This window comes from Lissotriton vulgaris, chromosome 1_1 (genome assembly GCF_964263255.1).
Source record: "Lissotriton vulgaris chromosome 1_1, aLisVul1.2, whole genome shotgun sequence".
NCBI classification, from domain to species: Eukaryota; Metazoa; Chordata; class Amphibia; order Caudata; family Salamandridae; genus Lissotriton; species Lissotriton vulgaris.
In genome coordinates this window covers 1,803,386,723-1,803,412,235 of record NC_141685.1, presented here as the reverse complement: position 1 = coordinate 1,803,412,235, position 25,513 = coordinate 1,803,386,723, and the positions used below count along the sequence as shown (strand labels likewise).

Sequence of the window (25,513 nt, the reverse complement as noted above, 5' to 3'; positions counted from 1 at the left end):
TAAATGGATACATTTGTGGACTTTCAGATTAAAAATCTGTCATAATCTGTCAAATAGTTTTGTCTAATTAAAATAGTATAGAACCCGTTGTTGGACCCACCTTCACAAGCATTAGTTGCCTGTAAAATGGTTTAAAATGGTTCAATGAGTCCCTTTAAACACCTGTAAACATCAGACCATCTTAATCATTGCACACGTTCAGGAGGGACCTCAAGACCTGGCTCTTCGACTGACCTGAGCAAACTTTCCTCAATCCCCCCCCCCCCCAGCGCCTCGAGACCCTCGCGGGTGAGTAGCACGCTTTACAAACAACTGATTGATTGATTGATTCACCTGAAAAGCTTCAGATATTTACACAAAGCTTTGATAGGGGCTGTGTTGTGTCAATGACCTAGCAAGACTCATTCAAATGGATATGTCAAGAACTCCCTGATAAGACTTGCCATCACCGAGCATTTCTGTTTAGGGTTTTATGGCTTTGATGTTGATGTTAATCACATTTTGTTAAGAGTCCTTGAGTGACAAACGATGACAGGCATTGAGCGGATCTGAGGCCAGGCCAGGCCACAGTGTGAGCCCCATGGGTCCTCAGTATGAGGCATTTCTGGTGACAGCCCGGACACAGGTGCACCCAAAAGTGACCCATTGCTTCTCCAGCTTGTAACTCTGGCTGCAGCCCTTCTGCTCCCGGCGCAGCACAAGGATTTGGTGCCTGATGGGAACGGAGGACCCGTTATAGTCCTGGCACTTGGAGGGAAGGCATTTGGCTTCCACGATGACCTCAGGGTATCTGTTCACATCCTTATCCACACTGCAAAGAAAACAGAACAATGCAAAGTTTAAAGGGATGGAGCATTGCGAAACGTTCCTATCACATGCAATATTACAGCTGTATACTATATCAATCATCCTGATTATTGAGTTTTTTGTGCAATAAGTCTTTAGAAAGGTGCTTATGCCGATCCGGGTTTCCCTATTTCCTTTATTCTATTCAAACCTTCCTCCTTTGTACCTGATTTTTCTTTAGTCACTTCCCTACTCTTTGTCTCCCTCTCCTTGCTTCCCCTCTTTGCTTTACTCTACCATATTTATCGTTTTTTTACACCTCTTACCTTGCCTCCCTCTGTATTCCCTTCCCTATTTACATTCCATTTTCCTTCCTTCCTTCCCACCTTTCTTCATCTATGTTTTTCTTTCGTCCTTCACTTATTTCTCAATTGCCTTTCTGTCTTCCCCTTTTTTTTAATATAGCTCAAATTTTGTGGCCACCATATCTGGCCCTGTTTTTCACAGTTTCATCCCTATAGCAGTAGGCAATTGGAAAACAAGTCTGAGCTGATGATATTATCTTTAACACTTGTCCTCCAACTTCACCCTTGTTCTACAGCTGGTATTCGAGCCCAGAGTTTAATTCAAGTGAGTGTATTCATTAAGAATTATTGGATCCGTCATTAGCTATTGTAAATTACACACATCATTTTCTCGAGGATCTCAAGTTGTCTCAGCAATGATTCAACAATTGCCCCACAATGAGCGAATCCAATGTCGGTGTTGAGACCGATGCGTGTGATGATTTCCCTTTTGTGTTTTCACATTTCTGGACTACAGCTACTGAATGATTCTTACACACACAAGCACAGATCCAAACACTCTTTCAGGACTTTTTCCCAGAATATTGCTTGTCTTTCTAAAGGACCAGTGAAGCCCAGAGTTAACATGGGCAAATAAAGGTAGGATATTTCGTTGGGTTGTTAGTTATCTTTCACCCTAACTCTTGTAGGATTGGCCACTATAGGCATGTGGCGTTACAATGTGATGGCTTCTCGTCACCCAGTGTGCTATGGTTTCTATTGTTTGATGCATGTTTCGGTGCGCCGACACTCACAAAGCCACCATCAGAATGAGAAAACAAAGTAGATCATTTAATTAGAAATCTCATTTGACAGGTTAAGGGCTTAAAATAAACTTGGCTTACTATTCTTGTCCACATTGAGCCATCTGAAGGAATGCAAACAATGGCACCCAAGGTAAGGGTTGTCAGTCTGTGCAAGCTAGGCTGGAAGAGGAGCAAGGCATGACTAAACTGCCAGCAGTCTGCCACCAGAATGTCTCTGCAATTAGAAGATGTTGTCTGCCATGGAGTGGAGTGACGAAATGCTATCACTCCACTGGGGATGTATGACGTTACAACGCATACTTTTACCACGCATACCATTACAACGCGGTATTTACAACGAATACCGTTACAACGCATAGCGCTTAGAGGTGCTGGATAGTGGTAAGTATAATTTTATATTCCAACTCCAGTCCCCGTGGACACTAGGGAAGGTGTTGGATATAAAATTATACTTATTCCCTATCCTAGAGCGCCCCCCAGCACAATGCGTTGTAATGGTATGCGTGGTAATGCCTGCGTTGTAGAGGTAGTGCGTTGTAAAAACTTCATTGTAACAGTTGTATACCCTCCACTGGTCTGAAGATAAAAGATCATTTAAGAGATAGATATGTTAGAAATAATAATGTAATCATATTTGTAAGACACCAAAGCCCCCTTCCCGACCCCCACTCAGCTATATGGTTCTTAGTAAAAGATACTGGGAATGCCCAACCTATAGATCCTAAATGGTAATTTTGGTGCAACGTGGGCATTTATAGGAAAAAAGAAAACATTGACTCATTAGTGAACGACATCTTTCGAAAGAGCTTTTCAAGATTTCTAGCCAGGGAGTTCAGTGAGGAAAGTTTGCGGGCACCTATGCGTGCTTGTTCATTACAAGACCTGCTGGGGAGTGATACAGAGGCACAGTCTTGAGACCAGCCACTGATATGCAATAGAGGGTCAGTCCATGAGGTTTGCTTGGTGCTCCACTGATGAAACAACAGTTCCTTTATGCTCAAGTTTAATGCCACGTTCTGCTGCACATATATCTATCTGACACCGTTTCTAGCTCTAGATTTTCACAAGCACCAGAATCAAGCTAGGGGGCTGCTTCCCTAACTTCTGAGTTCAGCTTCCTTATCGCCTCCAGTTGGAACAAAATAAGAGACTGTGTGGAGAAGACTAGGATCCCGGCCATGTCCTCTGTGTATGGAAAAGTATCAACATTAATACGGGGAGCTGAATGTTAATTGTAGACCCAGGAATGCCTTTCCTATAACTTCATGGAATCCCTTGGCTCTCGACCGCTTCTAAATACTGATCTTCTGACTATGCATTAGTCTCTGCCTACTCTCTTCCCATCCACCACCCCCCCCCCCCTGCCACACCCCGCCTCTCATTCCTGATTCATTGATATACTGTATACATTGGAAGCTGTTTCCCATGAGTATTTACTGATGCAGAAATAAACAAATCGATACATTTGCCACCATGGGTTGATTAGGTTTCACCCCTAAAAATATATTAAAATTCCTTCAGCAAGCTAGAGCTGAATCCACTTTTATTCGAGACACCGACCATTTCAGAGATGATTTATTATAAACTATCAAATGATATCTGCAGGCCAATCACTGTTGGATCTATATAAATTGTTGTCATTTGTTTTGTAGATTCTTAAAAATAGCAGTGAGGATGTGGCTCTAAATCTAATATGTATATGACCACGGCTCATCATTTCCTGAATGACATTCATTTGACCTAAAAACAATATGTTCATTGGAGGATTAATGTGACGGGTATTAGGAAGCGTTGAATGTTTCTCTCCTACTCCCGACCACAGCAGGGGCTTAGAGAAAGTGGCTGAGCTAGCCCTTTGTGGCACTGCCCAAGCTGCCTTTGTGTGCCCATTACCAAATCTTTAAAATGATAGCTAGTGGATTCTTAAGTTGAAACATTTCTCACAGGAAGTACACATTGGCCATGTTTAGATAAGGGTAAACATCATTTACCTCGATTCCCAAACACCGCATGCCATTACAATGCGGTTGTTACATCGACCGCGTTGTTACAACTCATGCCATTACTCTGCAAGTCGGAACAATGACTTGCTCCAGGGGTCAGAAGTTTTGGATTTAAAATCCATCACCTTCCCTAGTGTTGCACAGACTGGAGTTGAAATAGTAAATGATACTATTTCAAAATCCAGTGCCTCCTCCCCTAGAGCATGTTGTTCTTCTGACTTGCGCTGTAATGGCATGGGTTGTTACAAAGCGTCGCTGTAATGACCGTGTTGTAATGGCATGCGTTAGTTAGTTAGTTAGCATGCAAGGTAACGAGGCATATTCTTAGATAAGATGTATCGAATCAGTTCCTGTAGTGTTAAGAGCGGTGAATCCGTACCTGTACTCCCAAGGTGCGAGTGATCGGCTACTGATGTCGGCCACCATCTTGTCTTCAGCACCAGCGTCAATGGCCCGGAGGTCAATTCTGGCAATGTGAGGGAACCTGGCACTCCCTCTACCAGGGCACCTGTCTCTGGTCTTCGCTGCCAGGTCTCTTTCAGGATCATTTTCATGAGGCAGCTCTTGTCCAAGATATTCGGTCGGAAGCAAGATTGCTGGGGAACAAAGGGCCAGTAGTGTGATGGCCTGCAAGGGGGAATGAAGGAATACAAGTGGGGAATGTTAAAGTAATAAAGTTACAACCTTTGGTCAAGTACAATTTGGCGGAAATTATTGTACGATTATTATGCAAATATCATTTTGGGAAAGAATGATATGACGTTTGAATTGTCAGAAAAATGTTTTTATGCCGTGACACGCTGCCACTGAATGCTGTGTGATGCAAAGCTATACTATGCTAAAAGTATTTCATGAAACATGCCTTTCAATGTCCCTTCAGCGCTCTTGGACACCGTGCACCAATATCTGCCTACTGACAAGGATATCTATCCAGTCTGCAGCATCCCTCCTTATCAGCTGAAGCCGGTTCTAAGAAGACTGTATCTAGCCTCTTTTTAACTTGGAAACGTCTTCATCCAAGAGCAGTTGTGTGAGGACTGCAGAGTGTCTTACTCACTCCCTGTGTGATGGACATACACTTCTTTAAATGACGCAGCGTGACAACACACGACTTCCCAACTATCTCACTTTTTCATAACAAAGATTACATCCAGAGTTGTTTCTTGTTTTGTGTTTAGATTTTTAGAACTTGTCTCCAGGCGCATAGACAGAGTTGCTTTGAAGAGACCTCAATGCTTTTCTATCAGGCCCTATCCCTTGCAGACACTGCTGTAGCCTGCCCTGCTTAGCGCCCTCACGCCCCACCACTGCAGACATGGAAGAGCAGCATGGCTTCAGGTTCTGCTAGAAAGGTTTCACCCAAGATCACACACTTATCTAGTGTCCTAACCAGCAGCTGATGAACGAATGTGTAAACCTATGGCATTCATATATGCTGAAATCAGATGTTTGCTATTTCATAGAAGGCAAAGGGTTTCTTACCATAATGGAGCAGGCTGAGGTCCTGGAAATCATGCTGCTCTTCTGGGTTTCTATCTCGTGGGCCTTCCTCGGTCGGGAGCTTGGAGTTTCTGCCTTGGGAACGGTCCTTCACCCCATTTATAGGCCTTTTCAGGGCGCCCGGGCTTTCCATAGTGAAGTGGTTCTCGGTTCACCTGCTTCCAGCTGACTTTCCCCCGGTATGTTACTCGTTCTGGCCCCGGGTCTTCCCTTTCATTCAGAAAAGTTTCTTTCTACCAGTTGAGAGACAAGGAACGCGCCTAAATGAGGAAAGCGTCTCTCCGGGATAACCTGGCGACAGCGCATAAAAAAAGGGACTTTGTATGTTCTTTCCTCGTACAGTATAATTTATGATTTTGCTCTGCTATCCAGCACAAGTCCGCAAGTGGTTTCTCTTCCTTAACGGATTATATTTACCTTTGCAGCACGTGCACACCGGTGGCAGCTTGGCATTTCCGTGGCTGCTTCCCCATCCACCCTCAATGATGTCATCACTTCCTTCTGTCGAACAGACTCACAGAGGAAGCTCTCCACAGCTCCGGCCCGCCTTACTTTGGGTTTATTCCCGCAACTAAAACCTGTCCTGAACTATGGCTTGGCTTTCATTTCCAGCTCCGCCTCCTGTACAGCCATCTACCTTCAACAGTGGATTGCATTTACGTATGCGCAAATCCAATCCGCAGGAGTAAATGCAGCTGTGAAGCTATGATTAGCTGCCTTTTTTAGGGAATAATAGTTATTCTTTGCATGGTATTATTGTAACTGACAGTTTATCAGCTGAAAAGATGAAAACATATTGAAACTAATATATCTGTGGGGCAGGAAGGAGAATCTTGCCTCGCTGAGTGAGTAGTGGGAATACTCAAATGAAGGAATGCAGTAGGATAGTCTGCCTGGACGCACAAATTACACTTTAACGTGTAACTGCATACCTGCCAACTTGAACAGCATGTTTATTATGTGAGAAGGTGGGCGGGACCTCGTGCAAAGAAGTACCTAAGAGGCACTTTTGAACCCCACTGTGATCCTGAACCCCACCGTAGTCCCAGCCCTCTCCTCCCCCAACCCAAAGAAAACGCTTGCTGAGGCTGGTGCCGATGCCCGGGGGTCTTTTTACATCCCTCAATGGACGTCAGCAGTTCAATGCCTCAAACACTTTGCTGGAAAATCACTATTTGCAGTGGCTTTCAGCTCGTTTTCCAGCCACCATCTGTCATCGGCTCCCCACCGGCTGACCGCGTGATGTGCGCCAATATGGTATGGTATGTCACAGGTTGGCACCGTGTGAGTTGGCAGGTATGTAACTGAATAAGGCCACTGCTACTCCGTGTTAATACAATGCTGTTCTGCTAATTATATGTGAGTAGCATGCTGGCATAATAACCACCTCCCTACCCTCAAGTTCGCAGCTCAGTATCTTTATTAAGTTCCAATGGTGCTATTGGAAAAATGTACTCTGGAAATCACTATATTAGGGGTCAAGCTGTAGCTGAGGAAGGGCAATGGAGTTACGCGGGGTGGAGCTTGAAAAGCAGAGTCTGACAGACAATTTATGTATTTATTTTGAAAAAATATATACTGCAAAGAAATTGGCCGCAAGGACGTCTGTGACAGTAAATCTGGGTTACTTAATTGGTCAGAAAGCCACAGTGTTTTAAAATATCTCACAGGTTAAGACTCCCCATTTTGCAGATAATTGTGCAGCAATTTTGATGAGATTATAATAGTGGTAAGATAACGCTAGTGGTTAACATAGTTCTGGGAGAGTTCTGTGCTTTGTTCAGTCACAGTTTTTACTCATAAAGCAGCATGTAGGGTTAATGTGCCTGTTGCAAATCACAGATTTGCTTTTTAATTACATTGGTAAGTGGGGTGCTGCTTTTCACATTGAGATCATTTTGTAACTTCCGGTTCATAAGTTGCAATCCTAATATAGTACAGTGATGTTTTTACCAGCAACAAGGAGCTACATTCAAACTGTAGGTCATGGGTTTAGATCCTTATTGATTTTTTTCTCAATCTGTTGCTATTCTAAGATTACAAAGAAGAGTTCCTTTGGGATGTAATCAGGTCTTATTAGTACAGATAACCACACTCAGTGCATTAGGCTTTATACTTGACTTTGTGTATCTCCCGTAATTTCACTCTCAATATATATTTGCTGCGACTATGGTCAATATGTGAATCCTATACCTTATAAGTTATAACCATCAGTGTTTTATATAACATTCGCTGTACTTTGAGGTACACACTTGTATGATTTATTGTGTCTCTGTGTATGATGTAAAGTGCTCTCACACCTTACATTGGGATGTGTAGTGCTATAAAAGAAATAGAAAGTAGTTGCCATTCACATCAATACTTGTGTAATTATTCATGCAGACAGATGCATCTTGCATTCTTACAGTGCAAGCACATCTCTTACATAGAGAGTTGAACAAGGGTAAAAACCTGCCTCCAAATCATAGTTTCTCTTAAGTACTTTTGAAGTGATAACATGCTGTGCGTCTTTGTTTTCTTCTGTTGCTTTGGCATCTAGGAGTGAGGCTTCAGATAGCTCCCATCCATTATTATACTCAAGCAAGAAAAATATATTGCATATAGTGAGGAGGCTAGGCTCATGAAGGTACTAGACCTGGTCATTTTTCAATCATACATGCTACTTTCTACAAAGGTATGGAGCCCTATTTTACCTGGGCAAATGAACCCGAGACAAGTTCTACCTGAATAGGTTACGTGGGAATAAGATCCATGTTTTGGCAGCTTTTCCATTGCCAGGTACGTGGTTTCCAACATTACCTTACTTCCCATGTGATGGAAAATCACATCATTTTACGAAGCACTTTATGCTCTTTTACTCACTATATTTTTCTCTCAGGCTACAGTTTCTGTGCCCATTTTTAAGAAGGAGATTTTTTTAATAATCACCAGGAGGGTTTGTGTTTCCTCCAACGCTGTGAGTCCAAAACGATATGCTGCTCAGTCTTAAATTGTATCACCCAATCACTGAAACTGTGAAGGAGAAATGCACTGTAGCTCAAGGTTATGAGTTTGTAAAGACTTTTATATGTGAGCCCAAAAAGCCATCATAAAATGTTGTAATTCTCATGGATTAAAAAATATTTCTTTAAGTACTCTTACAGTTGATATTGTCCTGATTTTATTGTGCTTTTATCGTTTTTGTAGCCCGATAAAACTAGATGATGATATACTCAAGCAAAGAGGGCTGATAGACCTTTAAATCAGGCCTTTGTTTTGGGTTGAGCTGGAAGTGTATAAGGGAAAGCCCCACTCACTGCCTGCACACTGCTTCTCCAAATGGAATACAGCCAACTTGTAGGCACTTCTGTTTCTGCATGTTAAGTTATACATTATTGTCAGGAAAGATCTTCTGATATTACGGCTTCTTTTTGGTTCATCCACTTGTGACAGTTATGGTTATGTTTACGATAAATACAATCATTTTGGGTCTGTTTTCATCCAAATACTTCCATTTGGTCTTTGAAATGCAATGATACAATGTTTTTGTTTGGAGAAAATGCATCTTTCACCAACAACAAATCATAGCAAGCAGAAGGCAAGACTAGGGTATAACGTTCTTTGCAAAACTGCCCTGCTGTTGTTGATTCTTAAGGTGTATAAATAGTATAAGTGGCACAGTCTTCATGCTCTGGCTAGATTAAATTCTGAACAGAGAAGGGAAACACCATTAACTGCATTATTGTAGCAGCAGGAAACAGGACAAAGGAATTCAGAATCTGTTACTCCTATATCTTGTTTGACACTTATGGAAAAAAAGGAACAACTTAGGGCGGCTAAATGCTTATCCATTTTCTTTATGTTTAGCTTCTCAACATGTCACGCATGACATCACAATCTTTAGTTTGCAAGACTGCTTAGCTGGGACCACTGCTCCCCTATACCATTTCTAAAGGTTAATGGCAATTCTTTCAGAAACGTTTCTACATTACATCAATTTCTTTCAGCTGCTTCTCCTTTGGTGGCCTTTTTGAGAGCAGTGTTTGCCAAGCTGATTGCAAATTTGCCAGGAATCCAAATTTAGAAGAACATTTCCAGACTGCGGTTGATGAATCCCAGGACATTCACAGCAGCACCACGGTCTTCAAAACTGAGGATCAACTTCAAACAGTGCTCTGCTCACTGGGGATAAACGGACAGACAATTGATGCTGGGAGTGTAATGACTGACTCAATTTGTGTAGTAATTAATAACCAAGGAGATCACTTGGTATAATGGTTATTACTGGCACGCCCCTGTAGGGAGTTCGATGAGGAGGGCAATAGGCCATGTTTACCCTTGATGTTACAACCATTCAGCTTCATTATTCTCAATCCTGTTACTTTGCATTGTGTGAGATTATCCTCTCAAATGGGAAGCCGAGAAGGTAGGCAGGGTCTGTGGCGTAGATTCCAAATTGTGATTTACTACACATGAAGTATGTGCTTGCTGGGGCATGGCTTGAGCGCTGATGGGAGAGACGGCGTGAGCTGTTAGCTCCGGACCCGATCCCTCAAATATCCAGTTTTAAACCCGAATCTGGCTGCAATCTCCGAGATCCGAGAGTCGGAAAAGTAAAGGGAAAGAACGCGGACGACCTCGGAACACCCGGTGACTTTTGCACGACCCAGGCGAGAACGGTGAAACACGAACGGACTTGGGAGCAGCGGTAAGATGGTGGCGGAGGCTGGTGGGTACTAGTATACCGCGACACGGAAGCTCCTGAGTGCACCGGCGTGAGAGGGCAATACAAGCCAAGACCCGAGAATCCTACACTGCGACTCCTGTGGTGGAGTGGGCGAACACTCCGATGCCCGAACTATCCTACAGGCCGAAAGGGAAAGCCAAAATGGCGGCTGAGGGACCGTCCACCCTCTGAGGAGCGGAACCAGGGAGCCAGGAGCCGGGAGTCCTGCTGTCAGCGAACTGGGCGAGAGAGACGGCACAGAGGAGCGACGTCTATTAACGCTGACAGGGAGGCGGAGTGCCGGTGAACGGAGGAGCACCTGGAGTTCAGTCACCACAGCGTAGGGATCGCAGGCCTCGGAAACAGACAACGGAGTGGCCCAGGGTCCGTGAGAGACATGGCAGTGGCGGACAGCAGTGCGTAGCCCAAAGCGCTGGACAAGGTGGAAGAACACCCAGCTGCAGCGCCCGACTACAGTGCCCGGGTAAGTGTGGTGGAGTGTGCCTGTAACCTGTACTGCGGAGGTGGGGGCGGGGGACAGGTACGCGACACGGCATGAGCGAGGGCAGGGGCGCGAGATCAGCGGTGGCGGGCTGAGGGAGTGCCCACGAGATGCCACGAAGCAGCGACATTGAGAGGGCTGGAAACGGACCCTGAATCCCACGCGACCAAGAAAGAGGAGAGAACTTCTAAGGGTCTCCGTGCTAGGCAACAGGCAATTGGTGTGATTGGAGGCAGGCACAGTGTCTGGGACTGGGAAGGAAGGGGCCCGGTGCCCAGGCATGATAAGAGAGTGCTGCTGAAGGCCGGGCGTATGGAGCTGTCGGCTGGCAGGCGGCAGAGCTCGAAGAACGGCCAGGGTGCGAATTCAGATCTGGGTAGCTCACGGACGCAATAGTAGCTTGAGAGTCATTAGGCCCCGCAACGCAAGGTGATATCGAGCACGGCTGATAGCAGGCGGTTAGGGCCCTACACAAATAGACCACAGGACACCAGGGCTGGAGTGGGGAGTCATTCAGGGAACCACACTGCCAGCAATTGATTCTACGCGGCACGCACTGTTGGAACTCTAAAAAAACATTGAGCTTACGCACAGTGTGCTTCCTCAGAATTAGGGTATTGGACATCGCAGCAGCAATAAGTGAGCCCTGGTACACCATGGTAACCCATAGAGTACAGAGAGACGACCGACTGTGGGAATGAAACCGAAAAACAGGAAAGAGGAAGCGACGGGGCAGGATGCCACGAATGGCGCAGAGTGAGGACCTGAGGAAGCCTTGTCGGACTCGGGGCTGCGTCAACATCTTGACAAGATCCTAGAAGCCATTGCGGCGACGAAAGAAGCTCTACAGCAGGACATTGCGCAGGTTGCAACTGGGCCAGGGCTTCTGCGTGCAGACCACTCGAAGCTGGAGGATAGGGTGAAAGCGAATGAACTGGCACTTCAGGACCTGAACCCTGCCCATGCAGCTATGGAACTCAAACTAGGGCAAGCTCTGGAACGCATAGAGATATTGGAAAAAAGGGCAGAAGACTCCGAAAGTAGGAACCGCCGCAATAACATACACATGGTGGGCCTGCCGGAAAAAAACAGAAGGGGCCGATATGATGGCTTACTTGGAGACTTAGCTTAAAACAGTAGTTGCCCCGGAGGGACTGTCTCCCTATTTTACGCTGGAGAGGGCACATAGGGTCCCGGCTAGGCCTCCGCTGCCTGGCCGCCCGCCCAGGCCAGTGGTGGCTAAGTTACTCCACTATAAAGATAGAGACACGCTGATCCAAAGAGCGCGAACAGCAGGGCCCTTTACAGTAGAAAATAGTAAGGTCACAATATTCCCAGATTATACGCAGGAGATTCAGAGAAGCAGAGCTTCTTATCTGACAATTAAGAAGGAACTCAGGGACGAAGGGATCCAGTATTGATTGATTTTTCCAGCAAAATTAAGAATTATTGTGGACGGTGCAACGCAGTTTTTCTTTACTCCAGCAGATGCGTGGACGTGGCTTGAAACGTGCAGAGCGGGCACTGATCGTGGAGCTCGCCGACACCCTGACCCTTCTCAAACATCCCAAGTGCGTGAATCTCAACGAATACGGAAAAGAAACAAGAGTCTGCGGAAACAGCAAAAAACGCAAAAGGTGGCAGACAGACAGGGGGCGCTGGCAGCGACGGCTGAGATAACTCGATCGCAGAGAACAGAGTCGGTGGTGGGAACAGAATCAGAGGAAGAAAAGATGAGGTCGGACATTGAAGTTTCAGAAACGGACAGCAACAAGGGCCCTGCGGTCACACCCTGAACGGCGGAAGGCAGGCTGGATGAATAATCAGCTCGAGTGGACTCCAACAATTGTCTGGCCACCCTGGACTGGTTGTATGTGTGGTAATGCCTGTGGACGGCAGGGGGCAGGGCAAATGCAGCCAATTACTGAATGGGATCAAGGGCGGCGGGGCATGAGGCGAACGCTGCAGCCTGTTGGTACTGAGTCACCCCTCAATTGCCCTTCCGGCAATCTGTAGTGACTACTACAGAACATAGTTGTGTGTATTGCTGTGAAGTTTGGATGGGGACTGATAGATTGTTATTAGGCCCTGTTCTGGGGGGAGGGAAGTGGGAGTTGAATGGGATGTTGCTGTATGAGGGGTAATGGTGGTGTGGGCGGACGTGATACGAGATTCATGAAGCTGGGAGATAGTCACAATGGGAACGTTACCTAATTTACGATGCCTCACATGGAACGTAAGAGGTCTGAACACGATGACAAGGCGCCATAAGATACACGCATATTTAGTGAGGAGGGGAATACAGATAGCCCTACTACAAGAAACACATCCGACTAGAGCAGAGGGTCAGGCGCTGCAGCGTAGATGGAGAGGGCAAGTCTTCAGCACAGCATACTCGGCATTCGCTCGGGGAGCACTCATTTGGGTGAGAGCGGGAGTCCCCTTCCAGGCCACGAGACACGTTTTGGATACAGAGGGCAGGTTCGTAGCGGTGGAAGGACGGCTATACGGGAGGGACATCGTGTTATGCAGCATATATGCCCCAAACGTAGATCAAGCACGCTTCTTGGAAAGCCTGTCGGGAACACTGGCGCACTATTTGGCGGGCCCCGCCATATTGGAAGGTGATTTCAACGCAATAACAGACATAGATTTAGACAGATCATACCCTCCGCTGCCCAACTCACCAATTTAGAGGCTAGCCAAAAGCAGGTCAGACTGGCAGGACAGATGGGGGTTGATAGATACATGGCGCAGGCATCACCCCCGAGATAGAGACTATTCCTTGGTCTCATCCATACAACAAGCTACATGTTAGGATAGACACAATCCTATGCTCTCACACGATCGCCCACGTGGCAGCACATTCTGAGTATCTCACACGAACTATTTCTGATCATAACCCGATGTTACTGTCGCTTAAATGGCTTCGAGCGCGATCCACGATCCCTACATGGTGGCTCCACCCCGAAACGATGGAGGATCAGGTATTCCGTACGGAAATACAAGAGGGCATTGAACATTACTTTGAAGGAAATCAAGGGACGGCTTCCACTAGAGCAGTTGAGTAGGACGCCTTTAAAGTAGTCATAAGAGAGATATGTATCAGCAAATACTCGGGAGCGAGGAAGGTGGGCTTAATGATGTGATGAAGGCAGAAGACAAACTGAGGGCAATAGAGAGAAGAAGGCAGGAAGAGCCTGCGCTACAAGAGCAGCTACTCGAAGCGAAGGAACAGGTAGCGGGCGAAGTCGAGAGGTTGCGAAGATTTGACTACAAGAGCTATGTGGCGAGAGTGCATGTGGAAGGGGACAAAGTTGGAACACTGCTAGCACGGCTGGCGGACCCAATCCCAAAGTGTGGCCCGATCATGAGTATAGAGGATGACAAAGGCCTTCTGGTCCATTAACAAGTGGAGGTGCTTGCCCGGTTCCTACACTACTATGAGACCCTATATAAGAGTGCGTTGGAGGCAGAGGATGTGGACATAGAGAGATATTTGGCGGAGATTCCGCTTCCACAGTTAGAGGAGGAACAGGCAAACATATTAGGGCTGGACATCACACTAGCCAAAATCCGGATCGCAATTAAAAACATGGCCAGGAATAAAACGCCAGGAGTAGATGGGCTACCCATAGAATTTTACGCACAATACATTGACATTTTGGCACCCCGCCTATTGGAGGTTTACAAGGAGGCCGGGGAGCTGGGTCACCTGCCAACGTCGATGCGGGAAGCATTGATTATTCCGCTACTCAAACCGGGGATGCCGGATATAGACTTGGCCTCTTATAGGCCATTATCTATGCTGACAGTGGACTATAAGATCTTGAGCCGGATATTAGCAACCCGACTCCTGCCGTACATGACTATGCTGGTTCATACGGACCAAGCGGGGTTTATTCCTACTAGGCGCACTTCTTCAAACATACGAAGATTATTAAGGGTGATAGCTGAGGGACAACCTGAATCGCGATCTCCGGCGGTCCTATCTGTTGATATGGAGAAGGCGTTTGATAGCCTGGAGTGGGCATTCCTACACAGGGTGCTGGAATGGTTCGGACTGGGTGAAAGGCTTGGAAACTGGACGAGAGTATTGTACTCCTGTGCGTCGGCCAGAGTACGACTGGGGGAGGTAATACCTACTCAATACCCAGTTCTAAGGGGGACGAGACAGGGGTGCTCGCTATCGCCACTATTATTCGCGCTGGCAATAGAGCCTCTTGCAGTCCAAGCACGATCGGGAAAAATTTACCAGGGGTTGATGCTCAACAATGCGCTGCAGTATATTTCTTTGTATGCAGACGATTTGCTCCTCTTTTTGGAGAACACTGGCGAGGCAGTGCGAGAAGCAGCCTCTTTGCTCGCGGACTACGGGAAGGTATCAGGCCTTAGAGTGAACTGGCGTAAGACGTGTGTCTTCCCGATCCGACCGGGGCTGGAACGCTGCCGTCAGTTGGAGAGATTACATGGGAGCCGGCGTGCTTCACCTACTTAGGGGTCAGGATCTATCATGATAACGTAGACTTGCTGGAAGGGAATGTGGGGCGCTGCATAAAGGCCCTGAAGGGATGTATGGCATTCTGGTCCACGCTCCCTCTTTCGGTAGTGGGGAGAGTAGCTTTGCTCAAAATGGTGGCCTTACCCAGATTGCTCTACTATTTCCGCACACTTCCAATTTGGATACCCCCGCAAATATTTAAAGAACTGCGGGCCTTGACAATAGGCTTTTTGTGGGGCACCGGGAGAAGGCATGTTGCACTGGCTACTCTGATGAGACCTAAACTAGAGGGCGGGATGTTAGTACCCGATTTTCAGCTTTATTACCTGGCGGCACAGCTGCAGGTTCTAACACAGGGAATTGCAGCGGAATTCAGGGGCCCTGAAAATAGGCGAGGACAGGGAATACAGCGTCATATACTATCTTACATAGTTTTACAGCAGAAAATTGATTTGAGAGACCTCAAAATGGAAGAGAGGACACTGAGGCTGTGCTGGAACAGGATCCAACGGAAAGCCGGTGTGACCCACCCATACGCTCAAGAGATTCCACTGGGAAGGCTGATGGCACTCCCGCATTGAGGTGACTGGACTCCCCTCTTGGAATGGGAGCGGCTGGGAATCCACATGGTGGGGGATTTGTACATAGATGGGGAGCTGATGCCCTTTCAGGCGTTACTAAAGATGCATGGTCTTCCCGAAGGAGGCTTCCTGATTCACGCAACTGTGACAGCAGCGATTCGGAAGCACTGGAGAGGCGGGCAGGGGGAGGCAGTGACCACGATGGCCTGCCAATATGTTGTAATGGAAGCGGGTACCATTAAAGCGATCACTTGTCTCCAATCTAGGATGTTGAATGAAGGGTTACGACTGTTAGCAGAACGAAAATTAAAATGGAAAGCGAGCATAGGCCGACCAATTCCAGAAGCCACATGGGGCCACATTCTTAAGAGGGCATGGAAGGGGAGTAGAAGTGCGCGGTTCCAGCAAGTACAATTTTTTATACTACACCCAGCTTACCTGACTCCGGGGAAGATTAGGAAATACATTTAGGTCCAGGATGCAGCATGCCCTAGATGCCTAGAGAGGGATGTAGAACTGGAACACATGCTATGGCACTGCCCGAATATGGGGAGCTACTGGGCAGATATAGGGGACCTCTTGAATACAGTCACAGACAGACAGCTAGACTATGACATGGCGACCTGCCTACTGCACTGGTTCCTGCACACAGCCAAAACTAAACTAACCAGCAAGTTTATTGATGTAGGGCTATTATTAGCTAAGAGGGAGATAACCTGGCATTGGAAATCGAGGGAGGGGCCTTCAAGCAGGCGTGGCGCACAGAGCTCTGTAAGTGGGCGAGTAGTGAGAGTGTCGTTAGATTCCGCCAAGCTAAACGGGTGGGAAATGACAAGGCAATGGAGATGGCGAGAGCATGGGAGGCGCTGGTCCAAGTTTTGCTGGAGCCACAATCGGAGGAGGTCAATGATTAAGGTATAAACGGGCATGTGGTCATCGAAGATGAACAATGAGGAGAATAACTGTCTGTACTGCTGAATATGTGATGAGATATGGAAATTTGAACATGCCCACACAACCAAGAATAAGGGGGGAGGGATCCACGGCGCGAGTTGGGAGTTACACACGGGGACATGTTTGTTGGACATGGATGATGCAAGAAATGCTTTAAATTGTATGATGAAAGAAAACCAATAAAATATGTTTTAAAAAAAAATGAAGTATGTGCTTGCTTATCTTGGAATACAATTCTAAGGCCACATGTACTAACATATTTTCCCACAGACATCGAATCGGTAAATTCCTTTGTTACATCTGGCCCTAAGTGCCTAATTTTATGGCAAGACCGGAGGCTCATATTATGCTTTCTTATCTTGCCTTTAATTACATAGAAGCCAAGATAAGCACTAAGACTACAGTTCCCAGAGGGCCAAGCAAAACAACTGGCCAATGGGAACGCAATAAAAACAGAACATTATAACCTATCTGGCAGTAGCTACATGTATAACGTCATAACTGACTGCGAACAGTACTCTTTTCTTGCTGCTTGCAGTCAGATAAGTGTTTTCGCTTCGTTGCTCCACTGTTTATGCATTTATATATTTACTCATTGTTGAAATTTGTCATTTATTGTTACTGTTATTGAATGCCTGCTCCTGCCCCAGTTATTGTCCGTTAGCTCGCACTCATGCTGCTAACCTGTTTCTTTCACTCGTGCGCAGTGTCTTTTCAGCCTACCGCGTCGTGAGGCGTCTGCATTCTGTCCCTCATAGCGCCCGTCTGTATTCGTGCGGCGCTTTCCTTTTTCAGAGTCTCCTGCTGTTTCCTTTGCTTGCGCGCAACGGTTTCCTACAGTTCCTTCTCTCTCTCTAAGAGTGCGTCTCCATTTTGACGGCCTTTCTCTCCTGGTGACCACTCTGAGCCTGCTGTCTCTTCCCTCTTTAACCCCTCCTTTTGTGGGAGTGTCCTGTGCTGGTTTCAGCATTTTTTTCAGCCTCCGGCTCCACTCTGTTCATCACGTTAACCCTTGCTCTAATTAGGCTCCTCATTTCTTCTACAATGGAACTCAACAGTTCTTCAGGGTCCGAACTGCAGAATGAAGAAGGCGAAGCATTCAAGAGTCCTTGCTTCTGTCTGCTTGGAAGATATCCAATCTGTCTCTCCTGACCTCCTCATTTCGCAAGAAGCTTCTCTCTTTATCAGTAAAACTTGGGCCCCAGGCACCTCCAATGCCTACAAATCCGCCTGGGCTTTATGGTCAAGCTGGTGTCTGGGGAGACTTATTGATCCCTTTTCAGCCCCTCTAAATGTTGTGGTCACTTTCTTAGCTTCTGAAGCCAGTGCAGGTAAGTCCCATAGAACAGTCAATTTATATAGATCAGCCATTTCCCTCAATCACTGTCCTATTGATGGCAATTCGGTTGGAGTTCACCTTCTCATTTGCCGCCTTCTACGAGGAGTACATTTTTCCAAACCTCCGTTGGCTAAGTATTCTAGTTTATGGGACGTTAATTTGGTCCTTAAGTTATTTTCGGATTGGCCTGACAATTCCGCTCTTTCTCTGAAAATGCTCTCTGCCAAACTTACCATGTCGCTTTATCTTGTCTCCATTAAACGTGTTTCAGACTTTTCTGGCATTGGATATTTCCTCTCACCAGTTTTCTCCAAATGGTGTTTTGTTTCAAGTTCATAAACGTACTAAAACAAATTTGAATTCTGTGTTTTACCCTTGTTTCCCTTCCCATCCTAAACTATGTGTAGGTCAATGCCTCAAGGTTTACGAACAAAGAACCTCTGATCTCAGAACATCCTCTCATTCCCAGCTTCTCATTTCCTTTTGCAGAGGGAGACAGCCATTACAACGCAGGCTTTACACTGCGCTACCATTATGATGCAGCCATCAAAACGCAAGTTGTTACAACGACTTGCGCTGGATGGCGCTATATACTAAGGAATAGTATGATTTACTATTCCAACACCTTCACTACTGTTACGTAGGCTCGAGTTGGAATAGTAAATCCAGCGCCTACAGCGCAAGTCATTGTGACGACTTGCGTTGTAATAGATGGTTGTAATGGTAGCGCAGTGTAAAGCCCATGTTGTCATGACATACATCCTTTGCCGACCACATCTTCTTGTTTCCTCTGCTACCCTGGTCCGTTGGGTTCGGTGGGTCATGTCCCTCACGGGCATTGAGGTCTCTGTTTTTGGGGCCCATTCTACAAGGGGAGCCATGGCCTCCAAAGCTTTTTGGCCAGGCTCCCGTTTGGAGGACATTCTGAGATCTGCGGATCGGTCTAATGATAATGTTTTCTGTATGTTTTATTGCAAGCCAGTTGTTTATGCTGTTTCTTTGGTTATTGATATGCTTTGAACAAACATAATATGAGCCTCCGGTCTTGCCATAAAATGTAGATATTCCTAGTAATTTATGACGGAAAGTCTTAATTTTAATAAACAAAGAGAGGTACGCAGTTCCTCAAATATGGTATATCCAATGAGTGAAATAAGGGGAGCCAGGTGCATACGTAGGAAAGAAACACAAGAAAGGGGGAGGGGAATCCTTCCTTTCTGAACTAAAACCCTCACACACCGAGCAAGTTAGGTGTCATGCTTCATCCTCTGGGTTTTGATCCTCGTCAAACTGGCGGTACAATGTCTGATGGGCATCCAGATGGGGCTCTTTAACGGAGATCTTCTGTCCCTGCCAGTTGGTGCATGTGGGTAGGAGGGCCCTAGTGGGGGGTGTGTAGATGTGAAGAAGTGGTGGTGATTAAAACAGGTTAGGTAGTCCACTGTGTGTTTTTAATGGTGTGGCTATCTACCTTAATAAGAACAGTGGGGAGAGGTGATTTCCTGGTTCTAAGATCCAGAGAAGTATACTCTACCAGGTGGTCGGTAGTTGTTGGTCAACATGTTTCATACATATGTTCTGAAGGATACAGCGCAATTCATCAGGACCTCAAATCTATAAGACTATCTACACGCTGTGGAAGGAAAAAGATTACCTACTCCACAGGGAATTCAAGGGTAGGCCGATGGTTCTACCACTTCTCAGTGGAACCTGGGGAGGGGAAACAACAAATAGGTACAGGAACAAACAGTGAGCTTGCTGTCAGAACCTATGATTACCTAATCACTCATGGGTATATTTAGGCAAGGGTTAAAAGATTCACCCCGTCACGGTAAATGTATAATTAAAAACAAAGCACAATTAAAAACAACAACGGAACAGTAAGTGCATGTCAAATACGCAACTTAATTAGTGGAGACAACAACGTAATGCTCATCCTCACCCTAAAGTGTACTGTGTATGGCTTCAACGGTCTCCTCCCGTGAACCGGGCACTTCGAAAGTAGGTGCCCTGATGGGGGAAGTAGGGAAGAGTGATTCAAAAGGCCACCCCGTTAGATGTACTGCGAGTAGCCGTCTCTCAATGGTTAGGCCAGCAACCCCTGTAGTACCGACACCCTAGAGAGTGGGGAGCACCACAGTGGGCAAAGTAGCAGTACATCTGGTACCGGGTGGGAGTAATGGCATGTGCCCAGTACGTGACCGCCGTGGGCAACTACACAAACCAAGACCAGGAGGGCATGAGTGGAGTCGCGGAGGTAAAGGGGCACGGCCCCGCGATCCCCTGGTGGTGCCACTGCCGGGGCATCTGGGTGCAGTCACACAAGCCACGTGGACCCAGGGGCTACACACACAATACCACCAAAAGGAAACTAAGGTGCCGCTCTAGATTGATTGGGCATGGTGGGGAAGTGGCTAGTACCAATGGGCGGTGGTCCGCCGTAAGAGCCAGCAGCCGGGGGTATTGATGGCGGAGCTCACACTTACCTGGTGCCAGAGCACGTTGCGTCAGTCATCCTACCCTCACGAGGCACGGGGTGTAGGAGCCGGGGGATGGAAGCCCCGTGGTGACGCGGCTTAAATGCACGTCCAAACCGCTCCCGCAGCCCGCACTTCCGTGTCTGTGTAAAGCGGTCGAACTGCGCATGCGTTGGCAACGGTGTGGGCGGGGCTGCCGAGCCGCGTATGTAAGTAAGGGAGAGAAAATGTCTCAGTGTATGCGCCATCTTAGAATGTCTAGGGGAAAGCAGATGTCAATAGTGGTAAGACGCAAGCCCTTGGATTGCAAGGCCGCAGGCGCTATTTTGGGTATGTAACGTGAAATAAAACCGGGACATATAAGTCAGAGGTTATTAAGAAGGAAGAATCCTTTTCCTTCATAAAACCGGTGTGTTCTCAGAGTGGTGATTCACGGGAACCTAAGCAAAGGCCTGGGAGCGTTTGGACAGAGACTGGAGTGTATGGACCGTCTCTTAAGGATGTCAGGTGAGGGGCAATCATAGGAGAGTATGAATGCACTCAAGAGGGAATAAGGTGGATCAATTTTACCTGGCTAGTGAAGCCCAGGGAATTGAGTCATTAAGTCCAGTGACATCGATACCTAGACGGTGCACCCACCTCTGCTCTATAGTGAAGAGAGCCTGTTGTGTTATGTGTGGGTGTGATTCCAATACAAGCCATGTTAAGCTTTCTGCAGAGTGGTGCATATATTTTTAATGAGTATACAATCTAGTGTGGGTTTTCAAGCACCTGATATTACTCTTGTGTTCAGTAATACGCAGTCTCACCTGCCTCATGGTCATGCCCACGTATCTTTTCTCACAAGGACATTTGAGAAGGTAAATGCACCTGGGTGTGTTGCAGTTTGAATGTCTCTTAGGGTGCCAGGTGAATGTCCCAAGTAGTTTAATTTCTTTGTAAATGCTTGTCTGATTACAGACCGCACAGTCACCACGCGGGTAGTGCCCGGTGACTGGGGGGTAGGTCCCACAAAGTTCGTTGGGTGCTAGTCTCTTTTTTCAATGGTCTGGTGTGCATCAATTTGTCCTTTAGGTTCGCCGTGCGTCTAAACCCGAACCTGGGACACGGGATAGAGAGATCGCCTGAATTGATTATGCCCCAATGTTTGATGATCGTTTTTTTGATCAATGATGAGTTTCTGGTAAAGGAGGTGACACAAGTCAGTGTATCAGTAGATTCCTTTATCTTAGGTTCAAACAGTAACTCTCTAAGGTTGTACAGGGCCCTTTTGTAGGAATTGTGGACATGCCTGGTGAATGAATGAATGAATGAAATGTGATTTATAACCGCGCAACTTAGCCCAGTGGGTAGGGTACCCTCTATCCTGCAACTTGCATTGTAGATGCTGGGCCTCAGTTTTGTAATCGGCCAAGTCTGAGCAGTTCCTACGTATCCGTAGGAACTGCCCGAAAGGGAGGTTGTCTCTTAGGGATTTGGGGTGGTGGCTTTCATAGAGGAGGAGACTATTCCTATCAGTTTTCTTAGTGTGTAGATTGGTACTAAGTCCCACACCATTCAGCCTTATCCTTAGGTCTAGGAAGGCAACCTCTGTGGTAGACATAGTGCTGGTAAATCTGAGGAAAGGGTTCTGAGTGTTCAGCCAGGTGCAAAATGAATTACAGGTGTCAATATCTCCTTTCCAGTGAATAAGAATGTCATCTATATATCTACGCCATATAGTGAGGTTGTCCTTAAAGGGGTTGGTAGGATTATTGATGACTATCTCCTCAAAGTGTGCCATGTATATACAGGCCAGGCTGGGATTAAATGTACTACTAATAAGCTATTTGTTAACTTCGAAACCTCTCTTCCCTCAGTTAGTTTCAGGCAGTATTCATAACAAGGGGTGCTAAAAAGCTACCTATCGTGAGTGCTCAATTTGAAGAGCATGATCAGTTGCAGCAAAGCACTTTGCCTAAACAAATCAAAACTTTGGAATTAAATTCCACCAGAAAGGTGGTTATCGAATGTGGCATTCTGAACATGGCAATAATTGCACAATAAAAGAACACTGAATATGACAATGCAGGTAGTGGTTGCCCTTGTCTAAAGTGCACTGAAACTGGCACAATGTGCAGTGACATACATGCAGTATGCAGCGTTCACTATTTAAAACTGTTATCAGGTTTCTGATTTGCATCACTGAGACTATACGTGTATATTTAAGAACCAAACATATTCTTTTGTGAGGCTGAGCACAGTGACTGTGTGGAAGTATGTGCATCCTGACGCATAAAACGGAGCACGTAACCACCACAACATCAGAGAAACCTTCTCCTTCCACCATATAATTTTAATTTGAAAATGGGTCAATATATTTTTCAGAGGTACTGTGTATTCTTAGTGAAAGAGAGTAAATAATTGACTGAAGCTTTATATGTGGCAGATGGACAACTGAAGGTCACCAATGGGTGGCCAAACTACCTAATGAATGTAAGACAGTAGGGATCAAATCTTTAAATCACTATGGCAAAGAAATATGTTAGGGAAACGTTTAGTGGCACAAACATCATTTATAAGCAAAGTCATATTTTGTCAAGAACTGGAGATAACATACATATCTTTTCCCAGGCTAAGCTAGAACCAAGGTATGAGCAATTCCTTTCAGTAGCCACTGTCCAAGATTGGAACATTAATACATAAAACTGTGGGGGCGTGGCTTAGCTGAGCAGCAAGATGGCCGCTTGCTAAGTGTGCTCTGGCGGCCGTACTGGTAATTTGGAATTTATACTGGCACTCAGTGGCTATCTCCCGGCTCAGGAAAACGAAAGTGCTGGAGGTGGGAGCCAGGGATCCCCCCATGGAAAAATTGGGGGCCACCAAGGCCGCGTTGCTGCGGCATGTCAACCGGATAATACAGGCCTGACTGAAATTGCAGCTGCGGCCCAATTGTCAGCTTTCAGAGAGACATCAGCGTGACATACTGAATGGCTGATTAAGGTTGGTGCGGCAGATGTTAATGTTCTTGTTAATGTTAACAAGATTTACAAAACTGCACAAATACCTAATGGTGTCTTGGCGCTGAGGACCACAACAAACCAGCTGTATGCCTAGCCCTGGAACAGCCAGGTTTTCAGTTTTCTCCAGAAGCCAATTAGGGAACTATCGTTCCTAAGCTCAGGTGGGAGAGAGTTCCAAAGTTTTGATGTTCCGTAATGAAAACCATGGCCACCCCAGTGTAAAGTCCGAATTCTAGATACTGCCAAGAGTCTTGCACCCGTTGACCGAAGAGGTCCAAGAGATGCTGAGGCTGCGAGTGGCGGAGGACACCGGCCCATGCCAAGTGGGCCCCCGTCTGGTACAAGTTGCGGTGAGGCGGAGCGCTCAGTGATCAACCTGCAGCCTGGCTGTGCAGGAGGTCCGTGTTGCATCTTGGGAGCTAACTGGGTGCCAGGACCAGCCGGACGTATGTTTGGACCCATGATGCCATGACCCGACACAACTACAGAAACAAATTGAATTATACTCACCGGACTGAGCGCCCACAGCCGGTGTGCCGGGCGGAGACGCGAGGTGAGGCTGCGGTCTCCTAACTCTGGCGTGCCCCATCGTGCCCTGCGTCGGCCCAGGGGCGGCAGCGGGCAGTTCCTGCTTTTGAGACCTAAGAAACCAGAGCACTACGGCCTGGAGTGGCCGTGTCCGATAAGGGTGAGAGAACTGCACATCCATCCTTGGTGCTGCTCCCTTAGTTTATCGGCTGGCTCTGGGTGGAGACTTAGGCCCGGAGCTGTGACAACGGAGACCTGAGGGAAGGGGCATTTACAATCGAACTTGCCCACAGGCTGGACAGGTTATGGCTGTGCACCACAAAGCAGGGTGGCAGCAGTGCTGCCTTGGAGGCTAATCCGCAGGACTTTGTCGATAGCAATAGACATATAAGTGCTGCGGTGGTGCAGCGACCCCTGGCTGCGGTGAACTGGTCTTAACATACTGAGTCTGGTCATTTTAATCTGCGGAACAAAGTGATGCTCCCTACTTGCCCACCAATTCATTGCTGGGTCTCTGCAATTCGACACAGGGTAACACCTATTGACGTGGGGAGAAGGACTTTCTGAGCAAGTGGTGTCTGATGTAACACACTTATAGATCTCCATGTCAGAAACATGTTAGATACCCCTCCAGCATCCAAATTTGGGGCTTTCAAAAGAGTGGTGCGGCCAATGAAACTCACACCCTCATCTCGATCATAGGCTGCCAGCACCCAAACCAGCTAAACCATGTGTACGCAGACGCTCACACTCACTCACTCTAAGGTGGAACAGTGAGGAAAAATGATACAAAGCAATCTAAACTTTTGTTTGAAAACAGGCGAGTAACTCGAAATGCATCAAATGGCCCCCCAGACAGGCAGGAAGATGATCTATGGGGCATTCAACTTGAGGTTAAGGCTAGTCTCAAAAACATTGACAATAAGCTAGACAAGCTGTCTGCTCAACCGGAACAAGTACAGAAGTGAGTGAACACCCACGAAACCCGACTAGACCAACTTGAGAACAGAATGTCTGATGCGTATGACTATCAGGTGGAATCGAAAGAGCATTTGTTGTGTAGTGAAGGCAGGGCCCTGCATGCACACATTGCTATGTTAGAATGAGCTTATTAGAAGTTTAAATGCCACTTTACCTTTTGCTGCTTTAGCACACAACACTGTTTATAACTGTTGTTGTAAGTTAGGCTGAGTAAATGTCTTCACGTGAGAATGGCATGTTTTCAACATCCCTAGACTTACATCGCAACCTTAATCTTCACAGTAAGTGCTGAAGCCTCCAAGGTTACCATAACAATGTTAGCTGTTATTCGGGCTGATCAGCCCATGTTTAGAGACATCCTGCACGCAGCTTCAGACAACTGAAATTCTGGTGCCTTTATTATTGCACTGCATGTTATGTTATGTTATGTTAAGATGAATGTATAAAGCGCACGGTCACCAAAGGTTTAATGGTTCTAATCGGATGAATTTTAATGCGAAAGACCAGATTAATAGGGTTGCCCAAAAAGCCATGTTTCCACAG

The 25,513-nt window shown here is 46.5% G+C and overlaps 1 protein-coding gene across 1 annotated transcript; it reads right to left on the bottom strand.

Moving 5' to 3' along the window:
* Positions 1-588: 588 nt before the first annotated feature.
* LOC147751234 (interleukin-17A-like) lies at positions 589-5,415 on the bottom strand. The gene is made up of 3 exons (XM_086933176.1): positions 5,383-5,415; positions 4,280-4,527; positions 589-811 (listed from the first exon to the last, which is right to left on the bottom strand). The coding sequence occupies exons 1-3, from the start codon at positions 5,413-5,415 to the stop codon at positions 589-591; spliced, it is 504 nt and encodes a 167-aa protein (XP_086789302.1).
* Between the last annotated feature and the right edge of the window lie 20,098 nt (positions 5,416-25,513).